Source organism: Zalophus californianus, chromosome 14, assembly GCF_009762305.2.
Source record: "Zalophus californianus isolate mZalCal1 chromosome 14, mZalCal1.pri.v2, whole genome shotgun sequence".
NCBI classification, from domain to species: Eukaryota; Metazoa; Chordata; class Mammalia; order Carnivora; family Otariidae; genus Zalophus; species Zalophus californianus.
The window spans coordinates 27569967-27594170 of NC_045608.1; the positions used below are offsets into that span (position 1 = coordinate 27569967).

Sequence of the window (24204 nt, forward strand, 5' to 3'; positions counted from 1 at the left end):
ACCTATAACCTGAATAGTTTTGATAAGGATCAATAAGTACTGGCTGCTACATTCTTAAAGGGTCTCATGACTGCCAGTTAATATCGAGCTGAACGATAAGCACCAGAGAAATCTTGCGAAAGTAGCTTTAGGACTAGAAATTCCGAGAAGACATTTATGATCCAATACTCCCTGCACGGCTCCTCCGCCTATCGAACACTAAGCATATAACCACCAGCTTCATACAGCAAAAGTGCAGCAGTCTCTGCCTACAGGCCCTGTCCCTGTGCTACTTCAATGAACTTACTAAGTTGCACCAAGAGTCTCAAGAATTCTTTCCTGACGGTTGCACTCAGTGATCCCACAATAGGGAGATGTGTTAGGCGTGGGGGATACCGAGGCTGACCGCAGAGGCACGTTTCTGGGCGATCAGGGTCAGACTGCATTGGTCATTCTCACTTGGGCAGCAGCCCCAGCGCAGTGCCTGGCATATAGTAGGCGCTCAATAAAGGCCTGTCAGAAGAAGGTCATTGCAGCGTACAATTATTCTGCGCCCGTTCCCCATTAGGGGGCGCGCCTCCAGGACCCTACTAAACATTCTCTTTATGCGCACGCGCGCTTCTTACAGTTCCTACAGTCCAAGAACTCAGGGTTAAGGGACGCTGCTGCCCCCACTGCGCACGCGCCTTCAGAGATGTAACCCATAAACCCGGCCGGCCTTCACTTTGCGCACGCGCCTTTTGAGATAATTGCGGGCCGAGTTGGTGGTGTGTTTCCCGCCAGGCCAGGGGAGGCGTGACGCCAGGCGCAGCTTGATGACGACATTTCGGTGCCGGGTAGCCGAATGGCGGTCTTCGTCCCTTAGGCGAGCGACTTCATGGGTCCCACAGGTGAGTGTTGGGAGCCGTGTGCGGGACGGTCTTATGTCCCCCCGAACCTCCGCCGAAGCCATCTCCGTTCCTGAACGAGCCAGGCCTCGGGCCGGGCGTTGGTGTGTGTGCCCCTTGTCTGGCCGGCCGGCTGGGAAACCGAGGGCCCGACTGCGCCTTCATGCCACCCTCTCGCGCGCCTCGCACACCCCGTCCTGGTGGGTGCCCGGTTTACGTTCGTTGAACGAGTTGGCGGAAGGAGAGATTCGAGTTGAAGTTGGGCCTTAGGCTCAACAAGCTGTGTGGGAGGAAGAGCCGGGTGTGGATTCTCACCCGACTCATCTTCCCTGTGTGGGCCGACCTTCCTGAGCCTCAGTTTCTTCATCTGTAATATGGAGATCCCGATGCTCACTTACAGGGCAGTTGTGAGCAGCAAATGGGAGCATTCTCTGCTTCTCAGAGCGCAGCCAGAGGGAGGCCTTGGCAGTAATGTGATTTGCTTGGCATGATTGGCGTTGCTACTCTGAGAAGAAACCTCAAAAGATCCGAAGGACCCACTGAAGAAAGTGGCTGTAAAGTGGCGGATGAAGGGAACACTTGGTGTACATAGTGGAGAAGGGTGTGATGGAGGAGCCTGGCTGGGGTAGGATTAGAGAACAGGGCCTTAGGAGACACTGCCCTCTCTCGGAAAGACTCTTTGCTTTGGCGCCTCTGGGCCTCAGTCCTGAGCTGATGCCAGTGCAGGCTTCCTCTGAACAAGGAGGTACTTCCACCTCATCATCTCTAAAGCTTTGCCCTTTGCAAACAGGCCAGGATTTTATGCTGCTTTGGTTATTTTGCTTTGGTCATTTTAATCACAGTGGTTCAGGACTGAGGCCTTTGAGGTCTTCCTTAAAACTGAATTTGATAGCTAGTGTCATGCAGAGAATTGAAAAAACCCTGGAGGTGTTTCTATTGTCAAGAGGCAGGGATTCACATCTCCTCTCAACTCCTCCACTGCCTCACAGCTTCCTTGCGCCTAGTCTTTCCTCATCCACATACACTTCTGTTTGCCACCTCAGCACCCTTACTCATGCTGTGGGCAGAGCTGTGCCAGGAAGGCATCGTCAGTGGGACTAGGCAGGCTCCCTTTCTGTTCAGTCCACATCTGGCTATTTTCAGTTTCTGACCTGGGTGGAGAGAGAGAGAGGAATCTAGAGAGTTGCTCCTGATTTTCTGATGGCTTGTTCAAAAGCTCCCTCGGCTGAGCTTGCTCATCCCCTCCATTCATTCCATTCATTCTCATAGAGCACAGGTGACATACCTGTCTCTCTGGAAGATGTGTTCAGAGGTCTGTGTATTAGGATCTTGGCTCTGCCATTTACCAGCCAAGTGAGGGCAAGTGCTTATCTCCTCTCTGCTTCCACTTCTTTTTATCTGTATTGACCTCACAGGATTGTTGTGAGGATATATGTTTTCTATTTTTCCTTAACAAACTTAGCAGCTTAAAACTGCATCCACTTATTATTTCAGAGTTTATAGTCCAGAAGTCTACGCAGGCTCCAGTGGGTTCTCTGCTTAGGATATCACAAGACTGAAATCAAGGTGTTGGTTGGCTTTGTTCTTACCTAGAAGCCCTCGGAAAGAATCTTTTTCCAAGTTTATTCAAGTTGCTGGCAGAATCCAGTTCCTTCGGGTTGTAGAACTAAGGTCCCCGTTTCCTTACTGGCCGGCAGCTGGAACTGCTCTGTATCTTATGGTCCGCCCCCTTGAGACTTCAGTCATATCTGCAAAATTCCTTCATAATACCTAGATGAGCATTTGATTGAATACCCAAGGATAGGAATCTTGGAGGGCTATCTTTAAAATTCTGCCTACCCCTGAGGATTAAATGAGGAGCTATACAGAGGGTCCTTAGAAGCGGGCACCCAGCAAGTGCTGTACAAGCGTTACCAAGGATTCGCCACTGCACACTTGGCTCTGAAGCTGGCCATTGCAGACTGCATCAGACCGGCATTTCTATAAAACATGGAATTCGGCAGTGCAGAGTGTATTGAATTATACAAATACTCCCCTGGGCGTTGTAAGGCAATATAATCCGCTGTGTGGCAGATGTTGAGATGTCGCCTTTGTTTTTTCACAGTGGTTTCCTAAGACGGCCGTTGTCAGCGGCCCCCAGGAGGCTGCTATGGCGTTCCCTCACCTGCAGCAGCCCAGCTTTCTGCTGGTAAGTACCAGCTGCCTGTGGGAATGTCAGCATGATGATTGGTCTACAGCTCAGGGACTTGCGAGTTCTTTCCCCTGACCTGAACTTTCTGTTGGGGTTTTTTTTCCCCCCCCTCAAAGATTTTATTTATTTATTTATTTGCCAGAGAGAGAGAGGGGGAGAGTATAAGCGGGGGGAGTGGCAGGCAGAGGGAGAAGCAGGCTTCTTGCTAAGCAAGGAGCCCGATGTGGGACTCGATCCCAGGACCCTGAGATCACGACCTGAGCCGAAGGTAGACGCTTAACCATCTGAGCCACCCAGGTGCCCCTCTGCTGGGGTTTTTTTGAGGGCATGTGAAGGAAGTTGGCCTGGGGGTTAGAATCCTTAGACTTGACCCTGGCCCCTTCCGGTGTAGGACATTGGGTTTACTTGAACCCCTGAGCCCTGGTTTTCTCATCTACAAGATGAGTTTCTCACCTACAAGGTAAGTTGATTCAAATCCATTTTCACTACTTTTGAAAGGATATACATCAGAATTTCCACATCTTGTATGTCTTTACACACTTCCCGGGGTATTCTAATAATCGTAACTGTCATCATTGGAAATTGGCAGGACTGCACTCTCAGTATTAAACATGATGCCGGGAAATTACATGTGAGGCAGATAGCCATGGTGTGAGGATTCTTTATTTCAGTTCCCAGAAGATACTTTTTGTAAACGTTTATTCAGAAGGACATCCTTCCTTGGTGCCCCTTCTAGAGCCAACACATGCGGTGCTACTGGCATTCAGTGGGTAGAGGCCAGGCATGCAGGGAACCTTCCCACAGTGCGTGGCTGCAACAGCCCAGATCTTTATCTCTGCTTGAGACACCACCCTCATTTGGAGGTGGCTGAGGCCTTAGATAGCCTTGGGCAAAGCCCTCTTGGTTCAAATTCTGGCATTTCCTCCTGATCTTAATCCACACCCCACGACCTTGGGTAGATTTCCTTCATTCTTGTCTTGAATGTTCCCTGGCTTATCCATCGCCTTCATGATTAGTGTCGACATTTGGTTAAAGCCATCTGTCATTTCTAGCCTGCCTTGTTTCTTGAGATAATGAATTCATTTGGCTCGTTATCTCCTGAACAGAGGAGAGCTTGGTTAAGAGGGCTTCTGCTGTCTCCCTTGTTTTGTTGGGCATCCTCACTGATGATCACAGTGGTGTCATCACGGGTGGTCATCACAGGGAAATTTCCAGTTCGTGTGTATACACTCAGGGAGTACTCTGTGGTCTGTGAGGGGTGCCCCACACAATAAGGGTCCTCTTCTGGCTGCGGGGCTGACCCTGGAGCTGACCCCCTGCTCTGGATTGGGTGGAAGTCACTTCTGTCGTGAAAATGTGTAGTACCCTGCCGTAACTGGGGATGCCTGACAGAGGGTGCAGGGAAGAAGCCTGAGAGTTGGCTGTCTGGAGAGCAAAGGACCCCCGCCTCTCCTAGTTGCATCCTTTAGGCCACTGACACACGCATGACCTGATGCACGAGATGCTGGGGAGCCATGCCCATGGCGTGTCTGACTCCTACCTATCACTTGGGTTTCTGTTTTGATTTGAGCCAGAAAACAGCTGCCAGGTAAATATGCTCATGACTTTTTTTTTTGGTTTGTTCTATCTTCTAGGCTAGCCTGAAAGCTGACTCTATAAATAAGCCCTTTGCACAGCGGTGCCAAGACTTGGTTAAAGTCATAGAGGATTTTCCAGCAAAGGTACAGTTCTGCTCGCATCTCTTTAGGGCATGTCTCACATAGTCTTTGAAAAACATTCTCACAGCCCCTGATTCCCAACTCTGAGCACTGCCCTGCAAAGAGGCCTGACCTAGTGTCGGACACATTTATGGACACATTTAAACATGTCAACATGTAAACCAGGGGTTCTCAGCCACAGGTGCTTCTGTCCTGCATGGGACACTTGGCGATGTCTAGAGACATTTTTGGCTGTCACACAGGAGAGGGTGTTACAGGCATCGAGTAGGTAGAGGCCAGTGATGCTGGTAACTTTCCCAAATTGCACAGGACAATCCAACCCAACAAAGACGTGTCCAGCCCAAAAGATTGAGAAACCCTGGTTTTCACACTGAAAATATATATTTTATTTAAGCCATACCCAGAATTATCAAGTAGTAAAGTGTAGCCCAGGAAGCCAGCCTGGACAAAGATTCTCACCCTGGAAATTTCCAGTTCATGTGTACACACTCAGTGAAGGAGGTGGACAACTTGGGGTGTAGCGCTGGACTGGGCAGGAGGCCCCCATGGCACACAGCCCAGCAATGGGCACTGGTCAAAGCCATCCCCCCAAACACCGTTTCAGGAGCTGCATGCCATCTTCCCATGGCTGGTGGAGAGCATTTTTGGCAGCCTGGACGGTGTCCTTGTCGGCTGGAACCTCCGCTACTTACAGGGACGCATGAGTCCTGTGGAATACAGCATTGCGATGGAATTTCTAGACCCTGGGTAGGTAGGTTTGTCACCTGAGAGGGGCTGGATGTTTCCTCATGGTGATCGCATTCTTAAAGCACTATATTTCTCAAAGTTAAGAAACAGTCAAAGCAAGATGGTTTACAGTTCATTGCTTTGTTTTTGTTGATTTAATTTCATGTTCAGTGGCCCAATGATGAAGTTGGTTTATAAGCTTCAGGCTGAAGATTATAAGTTTGACTTTCCTGTCTCCTACCTGCCTGTAAGTAAGCCGTGGGGTGAGCGTCGTGCTCAGGGCAGAGCGCCCTGCACAGCAGCTGCGGTGGTGGGTGCTGGGCAGGGCTTGGGGGCTGCAGCCATGGGCAAGAGAACGCCATGGTGTCTGCTCAGGGTCCAGGAGGCATCATTCCCAACTCTGCTCATGGAGAAGGCACTATGTGACCTGGTTTGTTCCTGGCTGAGTGGCAGGCAGGGCTGTGTGACCAGTTGCTCTGTTTTTCTGAGTTTCCAGTCCTTCAGTGGTAAATTGAGGGGTGATTTGCTTGGTGGATATCGGAAGCAAAGGAGATGGGGGAGCCTGAAGCCCTTGACGAGGCTCAGAAACACACAGCTGCTGCCCTTGCTGTTTGGGGATCTTCCTGAGGATAGTGTGAGCGATTCTGAGTGGAGGCCCTCTTGCTCCAGCGCTACCCAGAGGACAGCAGTGCTCCCCCAGGCAGGGTCCGTGTGCTGGTCGCCTCCGCAGCAGCCCTTCCCAAAGGCTGCACCGCACGGGGGCACCCTGCGGAGCCTGCCCGCAAACCCAACTCCCTGTCTCCACAGGGCCCTGTGAAGGCGTCCATCCAGGAGCGTGTGCTCCCTGACAGCCCTCTGTACCACAACAAGGTCCAGTTCCCCCCGACGGGGGGCCTCGGCCTGAACTTGGCCCTCAGTATCCTTTGTCAGCCCCGCGGGGCTGGGGAGGCCATGGGGGGCCGGGACACAGTGCTGGGGGTGGCCCAGTAGCCCTGCCCGTTTGCCCCCTGACGCTGCCATCAGATCCGTTCGAGTACTACATGTTCTTCTTTGCTTTGAGCCTCATCACTCAAAAGGTACAGGAGGGGTGCCCCTGAGCAGCTTTTTACCAAAACCCCTGTGGAGGGTGGGGGCTGTGGCCTAGGACTTCCTTTATCGTCCATGTCTTTTCGAATTTCTCTGGCTTGCCCTCTGCATCCTCTTCCAGCCTTTGCTGCTCAAGCCATCCTCACTCAGGATGACAGGCCGGTGGGCACACTTGACCTGGGCACCCCGAGTGGTAGTTGGGGGGCTTCCTGTGGGAAGGGGTTGCATGCTAAAAAGGACTCTGGGATCTAGTCAGGCCCCCTGTGGTGGGAACTTGTCTCCCGGTACTACCCTGGGTGCTTGTGGTCAGGCCCCTGGGATGTGGCCCATGTCCCAGGGCTCGTTGATTTGAGCCCTGAGGCTGCTGGGGTCTGCAGCCAGGGGACGGCACACAGAGCCACACACCGATGCGGATTTGCTTTTCCAGCCACTCCCTGGGGCTCTCCACATACGAACTTCAGACTGTGCCTATTTCATCCTCGTGGACAGGTACCTGTCATGGTTCCTGCCCACAGAAGGCAGTGTGCTCCCGCCGCTCTCCTCCAGTCCCGGGGGGCCCAGCCCCTCACCAGCTCCCAGGTAAGGCTCTCTGGCTGCCCTGGCTCTTGGCCTAGGGCGGCCCATCCCTGCAGCTAGCCTGTAAAGTCTGGCCCTTCCACAGGGGAGTGGCCTGGGCAGTGGGCATTGCTCACAGGGACAGTAGTGCCACTCTTTGTCCCGGGTGCCCCAATGTTTCTTAGGCCTGAGATCCCCCAACCCCAGCTGCCCTGGCACAGACCGGAGGGCGGGGGTGAGGAGGATGTCTGGGGCTGGGTTTGCAGTGAGCAGGTCCTGTGGCCCCATGGACAAGGCCTGGCTTTGGTTTGGGAGTGGGCTGTGTTCTGCCCATAGCAGCCCTCCCTACATGTGGCATCCAAGTCCCACACAGAAGCGGTGGCGGGGGTTTCAGAGTGATGTTACCAGAGCTGATCGGTCGCACTGGGCAGGTGGTGCTGGAGGGAAAGGGCCTGTAGGCAGGCCACAGCAGGGCTGATGTGAGGAGGAGTAAGAGCAGGAGGAATCTGTGTAGGCTGCCGGACGAGGTCTTGGCCTGAGCCAGAGGTCCTGGGGTATAGAGCCTTTTGTGCCAATCCAAGCAGGCTGGGCTGTGGCTAGACCGTGCAGGAAGGGAGTGTGCAGCCAGCCTCAGCCTGAGGGTGAACTGAGGCCTTTAGCCAGGGGCCGATTGGCCGCCTCTCCCCAGGAGACACTTGTGACCCGGGAACTGCCACCCATGTTCCTCACCCTCCTCAACCTTGCTGGTGCACCTTCTTCCCTGGGAGGTGGGGTCTTTCCTGCTGGCACAGGAATGCCCCCGAGGAAAGGGGATTGAAAGGAGGAGGTGGGGGCGTGCAAGTGGGGAGAGGCTGCACAGACATTGGTAATGCTATGGCCGAGAAGGACCCGGGCTGGCCAGCTTCACGCCCTGTCAGAGGCAGGTTTCAGGTGCCAGGCTGTTTTCCGGGCCCAGTTGTGTTGGCTTATTTTAACCTAGAATTTCAGACTTAAAACTTGCCATGAATAACAAAAAACTTGCATAGATCCTTCTTCTACTTTTCTGAATTGTTTTATTCTGTTTATCTGTACATGTTTTTTCCAGGCCATTTGAGTAGGTTATGGACACAACACCTGCTATTTTTTAATGTTTTGGAGTGTATTTCCTAAAAGCAAGTGCCTTCTCCTACACAGCCACTGCACTTTTATCTGAATCAGGAAATCGGTATCGCTGCCAGGCCACCGTCTCATCCTCAGACCCCACCCGGGCTGCCCTAGCTACCCCACTAACGTCTGCCACCTGGCTGGGATCCAGCTCAGGCTCACTCGCTGCGTGCAGTTACCTCTGGTCCCCCTTCAGTGTGGAACAGTCCCTCCGGGTTCCCATCTTTCCTGACCTTGATGCTTTGGACTGGTGCAGCCCAGGGGTGTGCAGAATGCCCTTATCGCGAGTTCTCTGGTGTTTCCTAGCGATTAGGCCCAGCGGCCATGGAGTCTGTGTGCTGGTGACATTGTCTTGATCACTGGGCCAGGGGGGTGTTGGCTAGGTTTTCCTACTGTAAAATTAAATGGGTACTTTGTGCCAAGTTAATTAGCAAGAGGGATTTGTTGGGAAGATACATTGAGACTATGTAATTATCAGTGGTGTTAGTGTCTCTTGATTATCGCCAGCCAAATCAGTTTTTAATAGGATGGTTGCCTAAGGGTGGTTGTGTGCTTTCATCCCTTACGTTGACCAGTGCACGCTCTGCAGTAGGGAGGTGGATTTGGGGGCCGTCCTGTGATTCAGCAGGTGGTAATGGTTACAGTTGCCACCGATGTTCCCGTTCATATCGCCCCTGGTTGTGCCGGCAGGACCCCCTAACGGAGGCCTGTTTCTGTGTGTCCCTCAGGACGCCAGCCATGCCCTTCGCTTCCTATGGCCTCCACCACACCAGCCTCCTGAAGCGACACATCTCTCATCAGACGTCTGTGAACGCAGACCCTGCATCCCATGAGATCTGGAGGTCTGAAACTCTACTCCAGGTGAGAGTGAGGAAACCCTTCTCGTCTTCTGTTTCAAAATAAACTGCCCGATCACCTTCCGCCCCAGGGGGCAGAGGCCTAAACACTGCCCTCAGCCTGAGAGTGCTTCTAAATTGTTGGTGTTCTCCTGCTGTGACGTGCCCACCTGTCTAACCTGGATGTCATTGGCAGTGCTGTTCATCCCAGGATTCACTGTGGGGTTTTGTCTCGTGGTGGTATGAGTGCTGCTCAGTTTCCACTGGACCCGTGTGCGTGCAGGCTTGCCCCACACCGCACGTCTCCGACCTGCTCCCACAATGCTGGAAAGGTTTCCTGTGATCCTCCTCATTTGGGTGGATATTGAGCCCCTGCCCCAGTAGTGTTTTTATAACACTGGCCAGAAAAGGCTTACAAAGCCTCTAACCTTGCTTGGCTGGCAGCCCCTATCCCTTCCGGGTTGGGAGATCCACATGGGAGGTGGTAGGGCCCCTTGTCTGCCCTCGTGCAGGCTCCAGCCTCTCATGCAGGCTTGGGCTGGCTCCCTCCCAGGCCAGGCTGTCTCTCCAAATGCACCTTGGAGAGGTTCAGCTGGTTCTCGACGCCGGGGCGGAATTGGTAGCCACGAGCATCACTTACTGACAGCCTGACACATGGATAAGATGGGGTTCTGTCCCTCCTGCCTCGTACATAACTCTTGGTGTATGGGCTGCTGCACTTTCAGCGGTCTCCGTGTCGCTGTTGAGACCGCACCGGGAGATTGGATGGCTGGACTCAGCCTCCCTGTTCGCAGAGGGGCCCTGGTGCTTCAGGTGCCCCCAGCTAATGTGGATTCTGGGCTGTGCCAGCCCATGAGGAGGGCCTGTGGCCAGGACATGGGCTTATGGGGCAGAAATGCTGGAGGGTTGCTTTCTGGACCAGAACGCTAATACTCACTCTTTTTTTTTAATTATTGAGGAAAAAATTTCTTTGAATTGAGGTAAAATACACATAACATAAAGTTTACCATCAAAGTATGCAGTTGAGTAGAATTACATATATTCATGTTGTTGGGGAAGGAATCTCCAGAACTTCCTCATCTTGTAAAACAAACTGTACCCATTAAACAGAAGTTTCCCATACCCCCTCCTCCCAGCCCCCGGCCCCCTCCATTCTGCTTCCTGCGGCTATGATTTTGACTCCTGTAGGATCTCAGAAGCAGAATCATATGGTAATTAATGCTTTTTGTGACTGACTTGTTTTGTGTAGCAGAGCGCCGTCAAGGTTCATCCATGTGGTAGTACGTTGCCAAGTTTTTTTTAAGTCTCAATAATACTGTGTCATATGGCTCTACCACTTCCTGTGTTTCCACTCATCTGTGGATGGCCACTGGGTTGCTCGCATGTTTTAGCTATTGTGAATAGTTCTGTTATGAACACGGATGTACAAAAATCTCTTAGATACTCTGATTTCAATTCTTTTGGGTATATACCCTGAAGCGGAACTGCTGGATCGTGTGGTAATTCTGCTTAATGCTCTGAGGAAGCACCGTACTGTGTTCCTTGGCGGTTGCACCGTCAAACGTTCCCACCAGGGGACCAGGGGTGCATGGCCGTGCCGACGCCCATGATGTTCTGGTTTTGATTAGAGCCCGCCTAATGGATGTGAGGTGGTGTCTCCCGGTGGTTTTGATTTGCACTTCCCTCCTGGTTGGTGATGTTGAGCATCTTTTTGTGTCCTTATTGGCCATTTGTATGTCGTCGGGTGAAATATCTGTTCAAGTCCGTTGCCCATTTTTGAATTGAGTGGCTTTATTTATTTGTGGTTGGATTGGTTGTAGGAGTTGTCTATGTATTCTGGATATCCATTCCTCCTCACATACATGATTTGGAAATATTTTCCCCCATCCTGTGGGTGGCTTTTTTCACTCTGGATAGTGACTTCTATATGCAAAATTTTTTTAATTTTCATGAAGTCCGATTGATCTCTTTTCTTTTGTTGCCTGTGCTTTTCGAGTCTTAGCTAAGAAATCGTGGCCAAATCCAATGTCATAAAGCTTTGTCCTCACGCTTTTTTCTAAGAGTTTTATAGTTTTAGCTCTTACGTGTAGGTCTCTGATCCGTTTTGAGTTATTTATTGTTTCTGGTGGAAGTTCATCGTTTTGCGTGCAGATACCCAGCTTTCCCAGCACTGTTTGTTGAAAAGAACTGCCCTTTGAATGGTCACAACACCATAGGTGCAAATCATTTGACCACCCGATGCTCTCTTGCAGGTTTTTGTGGAAATGTGGCTTCATCATTATTCCTTGGAGATGTACCAAAAAATGCAGTCCCCTCACGCCAAGGTATGTTGCCGAACGTTTTCGTCCCTGTCTGCTCTGGCCCGGGTGTCCCTAGTCCACCTGCTACTTCTTGTCCTTAGTCTCAGCTAGTTTTCAAGGGCTAGATGGTGGGAGGCAGAAACTCACCACCACCCCTTACTCCAGTGCTGGACAGCAGGTGGGTTTGGTTCTGTGGTGGACTTCCATGGTGAGGGCTGGAGGCCTGTCCTCTCTGGGGTCCTCCCCTTGCTACTTCCAGAGCCCCCTCCCTGGCAGCCGGAATGGATGAGGTTGTGGCACTGTGGGGGGGGCAGCAGAGTCACGGATGCCTCTGGGAGTCACAGCCGGGTCTGTCCCCTCTACTGTCACAGCGCCTCCTGCTTTCCTGCTGAGGTGGCATCCGGCAGCCCTCGCTCCCCTGGGTGCCCAAGCTGCCCCCGCGGGGGCCGGCTGCCCCGTGGACTCGTCAGGGTAGAACGGCTCTGTCTGCTTAATAAGAGGCAGGGCGGGCACCTAGGTTCACACTCCATGAAACAGCCTGAAACACGCGAACCGGGGCCCTGCTGGGGGCAGCCTTAGCCTGTGACCCATTGCGCCATCCGTGGCTTCTGTGCGCTTCTGGGCTGCCTCTTAGATGTTGCTTTTGTTGATGCCAGACAGAATGCTTGAGAGATTCCTTAAGAATTAAGACTCCCTGGGCCTGAAATTTGTATGGGTGCCCTGTAACCTTCCCTCTGCGATTGCAGCATGGAGCAATTCTTTTCCCGCTGCAGAGTCTCGGCAACCAGCTCTGCTTCCCTGCTCTCTGCTGAGTACTGGTTTGGGGAGCACCCCCAACTGCTGCTCTCTTAAAGTGCAGTGCAGAGTACCCCAAATCTCTGTCCTTGGCACCTTGGGACGGAGGGGAAGCCGGGACTCCTTGGGCCCCTTGCGTCACTGAGGACCCGCGCTGCCACTCCTGCTTCCAGAGTGGACTTGCATGTTCCTGGCTGGTGCACGGTGGTCAGGGGGCCGGGCTTCCGCCTTGGGTCCTGAGGGGCTCACTCAGCCGCTGTGCATGTGGCTTGGTCTTGCAGAGGCAGAGGCTGCTTTGCTGCATCACCTTCCTGGCTCTTCCTTCTGTCTTCTGAGCTAGTGCGGGCACGCTCGCTGTAATCTTTAGCAGACCTGCCAGTCACAAAGGTCCTCTAGGCTGGCTGTCACCTGGGAGGAGTGGCGGGCCGGACGTGCTGGGGCAGGGGGGCCTTCCCCTTCTTCCCCACGTTTGCTTCCTCTTGGCCAGACCAGAGGGCAGGTGAGAGCTGCTCAGAGTGGCTGGTATTGGGGGACAACTGGGAAACCCCCACCAGGCATCCGGAGAGGGTTTGTGGTCTTTTGTTGTTTGTTTGGGTTTTTTTTTTTTTTTGCCTCCTGCTGAGGCTGACAACAAAACCTTAGTAAACCTGGTGTGTGGGAAGTGGAGAAAGCCAGCTGCGGAGGTTTCTTCCTTCTGAGGCTCCGTACTATCTACCCAGGCCTGTGCTGTGCCGTGTGGGATTCTGGCCTTGGGGTCACTGTTTCCTGATGTTAGAGATGCAGGAAGTGCAGCTCTGAGAGGTCCCGCAGTGCTTCCATGCCTAGCCTGGGTCCAGAGTGGATGCCTGCTCCATAGAGCCTGGGCCTCTCCTCCACCCCAGCTTACTGAGGAGGGCTTCTGGAAAGGCAGTTGGTCGCTGAAGTCCGCACACTCCTGCAGGCCGCTGTGGGGCCTGCCCAGTGTTCCTGTAGACTGGGCAGGTCCCCAGCAGGGAACCGTGGGCTCCCCGATTCCCACTGAGCTGCGGCTAAGCCCGGGGTCTGGCCCAGAGGAAGACCTTGAAGGGCAGACCCCTCCTTACTGTGCTCCTTCCTGCCCTTGCTCTTCGTGTCTCTGGTTGCGCCTGTCTCCTCAAGGCCTGGCACACGCATGCTGACCTCTCCTGCACGCAGCATGGTACTCAGTGGGAGGCGTGGCCCTCACCGGGCAGGACGTGTGCCAGGGCCGGCTCTGGGCTGTGCTTGGCTGAAGGGGGACTGCTTTAGCAGGCCTTGTCACTGCAGGCGGGGAGGGCAGACGGTGGGTTGGGAGTGGACAGCTTTGCCAACTCAGCTGTCGTCGCCCATGTCCCAGGCTGTCCCAGCCTCAGGGTTCTAGCTGCCTCTGGGTGTGTGTGGCCATGGCCAGATTCTCGGGGACCTGTTGGGACTAGTGAAGGGCTCTGTGTGTCCGGAGTTAGGGAGTTCTGATGAGGTGGGAGAGATGGATCTCTCAGAATTCGAAACCATGAGTGTTTGCGCCACCTGTAACGATTTCCGGAATGTGGGGTGTGGAGGGCGTTAGCCCTCGTGGGCTGAGCCTTGCTCGCCTCCGTGCCACCCTGGGAATCAGCCCCCACAGAGAGAACCATTCAGGAGGGGCCACTGATTGGATCTTTGATACCTAGGAAGTGACCACATCATATATCAATTTGGTAAATTTCTTTTTGGGACAACCCAGGGAAGTCCAATAAATGACGTATTTTTTTTTTCCTGAGCAGAGAGGTCTCCATTAGGAATGGGCTCCTCAGAAGTTTCTTTTCTGAGCCTCGGGGCCTTTAGGGCCTTGGTGGCTGGCATGTGTCCCAGCAAGGCCCCCGGGGTCCTGGCGGGGTGCAGCATGCACGTGCCGCACACACGGGGGTCGGGGAGGGCAGGACCCTCTGGCAGGAAAGTGAGTCAGGCCGACTTCAGGGAGCTGGAGGGACCTTCAGGCCCAGTGACGTGGAGGAGGCTGCCCAAGTGACCTCGAGCATCCGTCTCTGCCTGGCAGGTGGAGGAGCGGCCCTCAGGCCTGGCTCTGGTCTGCCCACCAGGCAGGGCCCCTTTGGGCTGCTGAGAGGGTGGCGTCCCGCTGGCCTGAGGCTGCGGGGCTCTGATGGTGTGGATTGTCACTGATGTGCTTTTGTTTTGTTTTTGTTTTTTGTTTCTCTCCTCACTTCTGGGCTCATTTTTGTCTTTCTCTCCCTGCTGTCCCCTTCCCGGTCTCTCCCCTCCTGTCCCCTGCCCTGCCCTCTGCCCTGCCCTCTGCCCTCCCCGCCTCTTCTCGGCTTCTCTGTTTTGTTGTCTCTCAGCTGGAGGTTCTGCACTACCGACTCAGTGTGTCCAGCGCCCCCCACAGCCCCGCCCAGCCCAGCCTCCAGGCCCTCCACGCCTACCAAGTACTGGCTGCTCTCCTATTGTTCCGTTTCACCCCTGCCCTGTGGTGTGAGCCATGGAGCGCATGGCAGTGCAGTGGTAAAGCGAGGGGCCTGCCGGGGGCCGGCTGGGGTGACTCAGACCAGTTCCAGACAGAGCAAGGCCAGTGTGTGTTGGGGATGGTGGCGAGTGGCCATCTTTGGCCTGCCTTGGCCCTCAGCTTGGCAGATTAGCCCAGGTTTGGGGGGTGGGGCCACCAGATTGGCCTGGCCGAGCCCCAGGCCAACCAGAGTTCACATGCTCTAGGGAGTTGGTGGCTTCTGTGCTTGGCCCTGGTCGGAGGAGTGGAAATAGTGCGGCCTTTGCAGCGGCCCTCCCCATTGCAGTGCAGGCCTGGCGCTCAGGACCTAACTGAGCATAGGGACACCCCGCGGCTCATGGTGGTGCGGCTTTGCCGACCCCAAGCCTCTGTGAGGCCAAGGGGCGGGGAGGAAAGGGCTCGGCCCCCCAGCCTGGAGAGGCTGTCGATTCCTGAGCACACCAGGCCCTGGCCTCTTGTGGACTTGGGCGCTCCTCTAGAGGCGGGCAAGAGTGGGTGAGAGCCTCGTGGAGACGGGTCTGCTTTAGGCAGGGACCACCGGTGTGTGCGGGTTTGAGGTTGATGGGGTTCGGACCTGCAGGCTGTTTCAGGGCTGATGGAGTCTGGTAGCTCACGATTCACGAGGTGACCACCACGATGTCTGGGCAGAAAGCATGCGTCTAGATCCATGCTCAAGGCCAGGGGTCTGTCCAGTTGCCCTCAGTGGGAGCACACAATAACACTTAACCGGATACTTGAACGCAAGATGAGAAATCAGTTTGCTGGGATGGGGTGGTGAGCACACACAGGGTTCCCGCTCAGAAGCAGCAGCTGCTGGGAAGAAGGAAGAGAATGGTCCCGGAAGGGCCGGCAGGGGCGGGCTGAGCACAGAAGCGGGTAGTACTCCATCCTATGTTGGGGAAGGTTTCACCTGGCTCAGAGCAGGATCCCTGGAGAAACGTCCATGGCAGGGGAGGTTGCTTAGCTAAGAGCTGGGCCCAGTAAGAAATGGCCCAGGCTTTGGGAACATGTCCCTAAGGGGCACGAACCTGGAGGAGGCCACGTGCAGCTGTGGCCAGGCTCCCGTGGGGATTTGGCTCGGGGGTGGGGGGGGAGGCGGTCAGAAGAAAGGTTTGGCTTCCCCCAGCGGGAAGACAGCCCGAGGGGCTTCCAGCGTGACGGGAAGGGCCTGTGCGGACGAGGAGGGGGTGCAGTTCTGGTTCAGCGCGGATGCTCTGTCCTCTGTCGCAGAGACAGTGGCGGGGTCGGCAAGGGCCCAGGAATGAGAAAGGGGAAGGCCCCTGGGGGCACAGGGGCTAGATTACAGCCTGGCATCAGTGCCCTCTGAAATTTCGTTATTGTGAAAGTATCTTACACTTTTTTCTGCAAATGATGCAAATTCATCACACAAAGACTTAAACACACAGAGAAGCAGCAGCCGCTCTCACAAAGCCCTGTAGCTCCCTGCGTGGGCACACTGGGCGTGGGGTGCGTTGCCTGGGCCCGTGGAGGTAGATCCGTGGCGGGGCGGTGGCTGGGTGCCTGGGCCGTGCCAGGAGGCATGGCCTCTGCCAGCCGCAACATTGTCGGGATCCGGACTAGGCTTCCGAAAGCTCCTCTGTCGAGTCTGTGGAGGCCCCAGGGGCCTGGGGCTGGTGACTGTGGGGAGAGGAGTATGCCTGGGCACCCCAGAGCTGGCAGGTATCTGGGGCCTGCTGGTGCCATCCTCTGCCAGTCAGGGGACCACCCTGTTCTCCGTCATGGCACAGCCAGCAGGCAGGCTGTCCTCTCAGGTCTGAGTTTTAAAGAGCCTACTTGGTGAATCGGAACTTCAGCTCACCAGATTGAGAGTGCTCTTGTCTTGGGGGTCGTGCTGACCACAGGTCCGTTAGCAATAGAAGGGCCACCCTGGGCCGAGTCCCCAGCTGGCGGGTCTAGGACGGGGAGTCGTCGGGGTTGCAGTGGGAGAAGGAACTGGGGAACGTTTCTGCCTGAAAAGGGAAGCCAGGGGCCCCAGGGAGCTGTCTCCACACACCTGGGAGGCAGGCAGGAGACCCGGAGTCTAGATCTGGGGGGCGGGGGGCTGGGGATGCCGCCTACCTCGCCCCCTGCTGCTCCTCTCGCTGGCCAGAAGGTGGGGCCCCCTGAGGACTTGGATGGGCAGCAGAGACCCAAGTCAGCCACAGAGGGTACAAAAGGGTTTGAAGCCCACAGTGAAGCCCTTCGCAGGTGTGTTGCCTGGGCCTGCAGGTGCTCTTAGCAGGTCTCGGGGCCAGCGAATGAGGTGCGGGGAGGGCCCTGGGGGTGGCCCACGCGTCCTGTGGGGGAGAAGCGGTTCTGGGCGGGATATGGCCAGACCTGGGGGCCCCACCCCAGACTGGCCTGGGTCCTGACGCTGCCCCCCCCCACAACGTTAGGAGTCGTTCACGCCCACCGAGGAGCACGTGCTGGTGGTGCGCCTGCTGTTAAAGCATCTGCACGCCTTTTCCAACAGCCTGAAGCCCGAGCAGGTCTCTCCCTCCGCCCACTCCCACGCCACCAGCCCCCTGGAGGAGTTCAAACGGTGGGTACAGGGCCGTGTGCAGGGCTCCCGTGCCCCTGGCTGCCGCTGCCTCGTCCTGCACACAGGTTGCCCGCAGTGACCTGTCCCTGGGGTGTGAGGGGATGGCCTGTGAGGCCTCTGCAGGGTGGGGCAGGTGGGACATCACCGTGGGTTTATCTCCCCACCCCCACTCAGGCCTCTCGTTCGAGGCCTGCCCTCTTTGGTAGAAAGAGCCAGACTGGCCAGAGAGGCCTCATCTTGCTGCCCTGTCTTGTCCCCTCCTCCCCAGTAGTGGGCAAAGTGGGAGCTCTACAGTGACCACGTTCCTCGGAACGCCCAGGAAAGCCCGTGAGCTGGGAGCCCCTTCGCCGCAAAGTGGCTCATTTGTGACTGGAGACTGAGCTCTGTGCTGCGCCCTCCCCCCCTCTTCCCTTCTGCTCCTCCCTCCCTCCGTCAGAAGAGCCGGGATGGTGGTCTGATTCCTAGGCTGACTGGGGCCAGCAGAGCAGGTGACTTGTGTCTGGAGAGCCAAGCAGAGGTGGTCACAGGAGCCTCACTAGATCATCCACATGTGTGCTGTGTGACCTTGGGACATTACCTAACCTCTCTGAACTTTGGTTTCTTTTTCTGAAATATGGGCCGAAAGTAGGAGACCTTACTTCCAGGGAGTGCCCCCCCGCTCGCCCTGGCAGAGCTGGCCCTTGCAAACGGGAGACACTGGGCTCGCCTATGAGGGGACCCTCTCCCCTCCTCTCCCCTGCAGGGCCGCCGTCCCGAGGTTTGTCCAACAGAAGCTCTACCTCTTCCTGCAGCACTGCTTCGGCCACTGGCCCCTGGATGCATCGTTCAGAGCTGTGAGTGTCAGCCCCATCTCGCCGCCCTTGCCCTGTGTGTGCCCCAGGAGGGAGGTCCCGGGGGGTGAACGCAGGAGGGATCAGCTGTTACTGCCAAGGCCTGGTGAGGAGGCCTTGGGGGCTCACGTTCTGCTCGTTTGAATTTCCAGAGCCACCCCTCAGGTACAGAAAAACTCTGTGCGCCCTGACTTTGACCCCAGGTGTCCATGCCGGGTGGGTTCCCAGCCTCACCGAGCTGTACCTGACCCGTTCATTGGGGGGAAGCACTCCATGTTCCGTGTTTCTGGAGGGCCTCGATGTCACAGGGGCTAGTACTAATGTAGTGTTGTGTGTCAGCTACGTGCACGTTAAAAAATCGTTCTAACCAAATAAAAAAATAAACATCGTGGGAAGGTGTGTGGAGTTCCCTCCTGGGCCCTCCGAGGGCAGCGGGTGGGAAGAGGCCAGAACCTGGTGGCACCCCCAGGGGAAGTCCCACAGTTAGACTCATCCCTGCTCACCCGAGCTGCCTCCCGGGAGCTGGGCTCCAGGCCGCCCAAGGATTTGGCCCCAAACCCCGGCCCCACAGCCTTACCAGAGTGCCGGCTGCAAGGCCCTCAGCACACACGTGTCTCACCAGGTCCTGGAGATGTGGCTGAGCTACCTGCAGCCCTGGAGGTATGCACCCGAGAAGCAGGCTCAGACCAGTGACTGCCAGCCCCGGTGTGTGTCGGAGAGATGGTGAGCCCTGGCACGCTGTCCTCCTGGCAGGTGGGGGGGGGGCCTCTTCGGGTGGGACAGGCCACCCCCTCCTTGAGCCCTGACTGGGCTGTGTTGCCTGGGCCCCGGGGTTGGTCTCCCGCAGAAACAGCTGGTGGCTCTCCCCTCTGCGCTGTCCCCTTGCTGTTCTTGTCCGCTCAGGGGTCCATTCACACCCACCCCCAAACTGCCCCTCAACCCCCGCCACCCTTCTTCACTAGTGCTCTGCCATAGAGGCCTTGTCTTCTTGGGAAGGGCCTCATCCTGGGGAGGACTGTGTCATCCACAGGAGACCTGGTTCTCCCCCGCCTCCCTGGTCCCTCAGCCACCAGGAGGTCATGGCTAGGGAGAGTCTGGAAGCCAAGGAAGGGGGGTGGGGCGCAGTGGGAGGTGTGGCCCCTGATGCAGCGCCTGGGTCCCCAGGGCGCCCTTTGTGCAGGAGAACCTGCTCATGTACACCAAGCTCTTCGTGGGCTTTCTGAGCCGCGCGCTCCGCACCGACCTGGTCAGTCCCAAGAACGCACTCATGGTGTTCCGAGTGGCCAAAGTCTTTGCCCAGCCCAACCTGGCTGAAATGATCCAGAAAGGTAAGCCCTTCGCGAGAGGGGGGCGGTACGTAGAGAGGGACCCACGGGCCCTGCGTGTGCCTCACAGGCTTGCGGCGGCCTGGCCAAGGTGGCGTGGGGGCTCCTGGTGCGCAGTGGCCGGGGGGCAGGTCTGAGGCCCGGCATGCCGGGCGGGAGGTGTGGGGGTATCAGAGGGAGAGGAGGCAGAGTGCAGAGTTCCATCTCCCTGGTGACTCGGTGGTGGCGTCAGAAAGCAGTCTTGGTTCCAGTCAGGTCTTAGGTGGCTCTTTCGGGCGTTAGCTTCTCTGGCTTTCGTTTGTGAACGTCGGCCTTCCCGTGGAGACTGGTGGGGACTGCAGGGGCCTCGGGAGCCTCCACGGGCGCTCAGGAAGCCTGCCGGTGGCGACGGGGTGTTGGGTGCCGTGGAAGCTGAAGCCAGACTCGTGTTGTGCTCTCCAGGGGAGCAGCTGTTCCTGGAGCCCGAGCTCGTCATCCCACACCGCCAGCACCGACTCTTCACGGCGCCCCCCTTCACCGGCAGCTTCCTGTCCACGTGGCCACCGGCCGTCACCGACACCTCCTTCAAGGTGAAGAGCCACGTCTACAGCCTGGAGGGCCAGGACTGCAAGTACACCCCGATGTTTGGGCCCGAGGTCCGGACGCTGGTGAGTTGCAGCTCCCCCGGGCCACACGGCCGTCCGGAGGCTGTGGGAACTGCAGGTGGGGGGGTGGCGCACACGCCTTGCGGCGGGGAGCTAAGGTTGGGTGTCACCTGGACGCTGCTCGGCTCCTACCCTTTTTTTTTCACTGAGGTCTTAATTTTTTTCTGATACTAAAGGCAACATTTGTTGGAAAGCTTTCACATTTAGAATATACATGTCTTAGTCTTAAAAACTCCTTGGCCCGTCCCGGCCTGCTGGGGGCTGCCCCAGGGCCACCTGCCAGTCTCCTGGTGGCCGGGTGGCACGAAGCGGCCCACCGGAGCTGGCTGACCGGCCCGCGCGCCCCGCAGGTCTTGCGCCTGGCTCAGCTCATCACGCAGGCCAAGCAGACCGCCAAGTCCATCTCCGACCAGTGTGGGGAGAGCACGCCGGGCCGCCCCTTTCTGTCGTGGCTGGGCTTCTGCTCCACAGACACGAACGGCTGCTACCCAGCCAACGACCTGGACGAGATGGGGCAGGACAGTGTCCGCAAGACAGACGAGTACCTAGAGAAGGCCCTGGAGTACCTGTGCCAGATGTTCCGAGTACGAGCCGTGGGGGCCGTCCCCTCCCCGGTGTCTGCCCCCCGCGCCCCCTCCCCACCGTGGGAGCCTGTGGGAGGTGTAGCCTGTACCAGCGGTGTCCTGTCTGGGTCCCCTCGCGGTCGCTGTTCGAGGCCCAGGGCTGAAGCCCCATCTCCTCCCTTCACCCGGAAAGTGAAAGCAGGAAGCAGCGCAGCTTCCCCAGAGCCTTTTCCCCCACCCCCACCCCCCAACAGCTCAGCGAGGCCCAGCTCGCCCAGCTCACGCTCGCCTTGGGGACAACGCAAGATGAGAACGGGAAGAAGCAGCTTCCAGACTGCATCGTGGGAGAGGACGGGCTCATCCTCACGCCCCTAGGCCGGTACCAGGTAAGGTCCAGGTCCAGGAGGGCTCCTCCCATCCCCCGTCGTCTTGGACGTGTCTACACGGGTGTGTTTGCGGGCCTGCCCGCTCGGCCCAGGCTCCCCTGGGGCTCGCCTCTCATCCTGCTTCTAGATCATCAATGGGCTGCGGAGGTTTGACATCGAGTACCAGGGGGACTTGGAGCTGCAGCCCATCCGGAGCTACGAGATCGCCAGCCTGGTCCGCATGCTCTTCCGTCTGTCGTCCGCCATCAACCACAGGGTGAGTGCCGGGGGGCGGGTGGCCCTCGGGGAGAGGCTGGGTGAGCGTGCGGCCCTGCCCGTGCCCACTGCCCGTGCCTCTGTCTGCGCCCCAGTTTGCAGGCCGGATGGCAGCCCTGTGTTCCCGGGCCGACTTCCTCGGCAGCTTTTGCCGCTACCACCTCATGGAGCCTGGGCTGACGGGCAGGCACCTGCTGAGCCCCGTGGCGCGGGGGTCCACAGTCAGCCGGGCCCGGGGCCCGAGGCTCAGCCTGCGCTTCCTGGGCAGCTACCGGACGCTGCTCTCGCTGCTTCTGGCCTTCTTCGTGGCCTCCCTGTTCTGTGTCGGGCCCCTGGCCTGTGCCCTGCTCCTCGTGCTGGGCTACCTCCTCTACGCTGTGGCCATGACGCTGCTGACCGAGCGGAGCAAGCTGCATCAGCTCTGACCTCGGCCCAGCGCTGCCCTGGCCCAGCCAGCAAGAGGGCCACGCGGCCCCTCTCTTGAGCCTGGGGCTACCTCTGTGTGACGGGGCATTTTCCTGCAGCCACAGAGGTGTGCGTAAGAGAAGCTAAAACAGGAGGCGTGTGGTCCAGGCTTGGCAAGGACGAGCATGGCATCCACGGGACTGTTAGTCTCACAGGACAGCCCTGGACCCATCCGCTTGCTCCTCTCTGCTTCCCTTGTCCCCGGGCCCTGCAGTGACATGGCTCTCGAGGCCTTTCTCTCCTCTGACCATCCTGGGTCCAGCTGTGTGAAGCTTGGGAGGCAGTGCTCCCCAGGTGGGGCCTCGCTGTTCGTCAGGTTGGCAGAGTGGTGCGAGTCTCCTCTCCCTGGCGACAGCAGGACAGTAGCTCAGCCTCTGGTTCCAGAGAAGAATCCAAAACCCTGGAGTTTCCTGAGAAAGTTAGAGGGTGGTTCTCTGGTTCCTAACCTCCCATCACATTTGGCAAAGTGAAGGTCATTCTCCACGCGGTCCCGGCAATTCCGAGGCTGGGCCATACAATTCCACTCTGTAGGAGAACAGATCCTCCGGGAGCACAGATGCTCAGTGGGATGGTGCTTCACCTCTGGCTCCCTCCCCGTCCCCAAGCCATTAAGCACGTTGCTTGGTGGTGGCCCAGCCTCACTGCCTCGTTGGGATAGGCACTCATACTCTGTGGGCGGAGGGGACGCGGCCAGGAGTTGGGCATCGTCTGGGCTGCAACCAAAGATGGTCACAGGCATTGTTTGTATCTTCAGTAAAATGAGGTGCAAAGGCCCTAACTTTTTGATGACGTTTAAACGTTCAGTCTCGCGTTCACGGTCAGAAGTCCTCCCCGCAGGGTCTCAGGCACCTTCGTTCATCCGGGTGACGCACCAGGGAAAACCTTTCAACAGCAATTTTAAACCAAGCCTTTGTTTCTGTTTTTAAGTTTTCAAATTTTACATGTCGAGTTTTGTATTTCCATGTAAACTCAGAATAATGGCCTTCTGGGACCTGTGACCAAACATCAAGTTTGTAACCAACCACAGATCTGAATAAAACCTGTTTTGGCTCCTGAGTCTTCTGGTGCTGGGGCTCAGCCCCCAGCACAGTCGCCTTTACGGTTCCCCCAGATGGTTGGGGATGGCAGCGACCAGGGAGGTGTCACAGCCCCTGCCCAGAGGGACGGCAGGTTGGTTTGTTTACAGCGGCAACAGACCAAGGCAGATGGAAGCGGTGAAGTGGCCGTAATGACAGGGCAGCTCCTGGGAACTCCAGAAGCCAGGCCCAAGCTGAGTCGAAGCTGGGAGAATCTTGCCTTCCATTCGGCTTATCGGAGTTCGCCTTGATACAAAAAGCAACGCTGGAATGTGAGTCCAATTTTCTGTGGCTTCCAGAAGCTCGGAGGGTTGTGTGTGCCGCTGGGAACTGAAGTGCACCCCCACCAGCCCCACGTGAGCGCCTTGTTTAGGGTGCTTAGCCAGGTGCCAGTGTCCCATGTTCCCCTGTCCCTAGACAGGATGGTTGCTTTTGTCAGATTGATGGAAATAAGATGACATTATTTCTACAAGTTCAGTGGTAACAGATGAGTGGCTTTTGTCCCCAGACTCGTTAGGGGATGTGAGCACACAGAGATGATGGTCCGGGGTCCCCCGTCGGTGGCACCGTCTGCCCACGAGTCCTCCTTCCCAGATTCCTGGGGCAGACGTCCACCCTGCCCTCGGGGATGGGGTGTCCCCCCACCCTCCACTTTTCCATGGCTTCCCTTGTCCACGTTTCTCTTGTGCCCTGTTTTCACTTGAAAACCTCCAACACCCTGGGGCGCCTGGGTGGTTCAGTTAAGCGTCTGCCTTCGGCTCAGGTCATGATCCCAGGGTCCTGGGATCGAGCCCCACATCGGGCTCCCTGCTCAGCAGGAAGCCTGCTTCTCCCTCTCCCACTCCCCCTGCTTGTGTTCCCTCTGTCGCTGTGTCTCTGTCAAATAAAATCTCAAAAAAAGAAAACCTCCAACACCCTAAAAAGCACAAACGGAATGCTCCACCCGTGCATCCATGAACTCTGAAGCAGTGTCCTGCTGTGTGCAGCCTGCGTGGCGCTGGGCGCCTGGAGGGAACAGGCCGGAGTTCCCATTGGCCTGGGACTTCGTGGTGCAGCCCAGCAGGCATAAGGAAGGTCAGGGAGGGCCTGGTTCCCGTGGCCGGGACCTGGGAGGTGATGTCTGGAGAGACCACCGTGCCCCGTGGCTCCCCCTGCAGGAGCAGAGCTGCTGGCTGGCCAGTGGCTCTTCCAGGCGAGGGTAACGTGGACATTGCCTTCACGATGACCCCCATTAGTTTGCGGAGCTCTCGCTGCAGTTTGAGAAAGGGCTGGGGGACAAGGGCAGAGGTGCAGGAGCCCTAGAGTCACAGCTCGGGGGGCAGCGGAGGCAGCAGTTCTGTCCGCAGCACAAGGAAAGGGTAAATGACACCTGAGGGCAGAGGCTACAGGGCCTGGCTTGGGGGGG

General features: G+C 56.8%; 1 protein-coding gene across 3 annotated transcripts; it reads left to right on the top strand.

Moving 5' to 3' along the window:
• The first annotated feature begins 701 nt into the window (after positions 1-701).
• Positions 702-22779, top strand: SMPD4 (sphingomyelin phosphodiesterase 4). Of its 3 annotated transcripts, none has more exons than XM_035723955.1 (20): positions 702-869; positions 2971-3054; positions 4692-4778; positions 5380-5522; positions 5673-5748; positions 6309-6417; positions 6525-6577; positions 7015-7166; positions 9014-9146; positions 11374-11445; positions 14550-14636; positions 17110-17255; positions 17998-18088; positions 18708-18808; positions 19250-19413; positions 19852-20057; positions 20405-20638; positions 20872-21003; positions 21096-21259; positions 21354-21581. In XM_035723955.1, the coding sequence occupies exons 1-20, from the start codon at positions 795-797 to the stop codon at positions 21436-21438; spliced, it is 2394 nt and encodes a 797-aa protein (XP_035579848.1). In that variant the 5' UTR covers positions 702-794; the 3' UTR covers positions 21439-21581. The 3 variants fall into 3 exon arrangements, with proteins under 3 accessions (XP_035579848.1, XP_035579846.1, XP_035579847.1); XM_035723953.1 differs by having other exon boundaries at positions 703-869; positions 21131-21259; positions 21354-22779; XM_035723954.1 differs by lacking the exon at positions 14550-14636 and having other exon boundaries at positions 703-869; positions 21131-21259; positions 21354-22779.
• The last annotated feature ends 1425 nt before the right edge of the window (positions 22780-24204 follow it).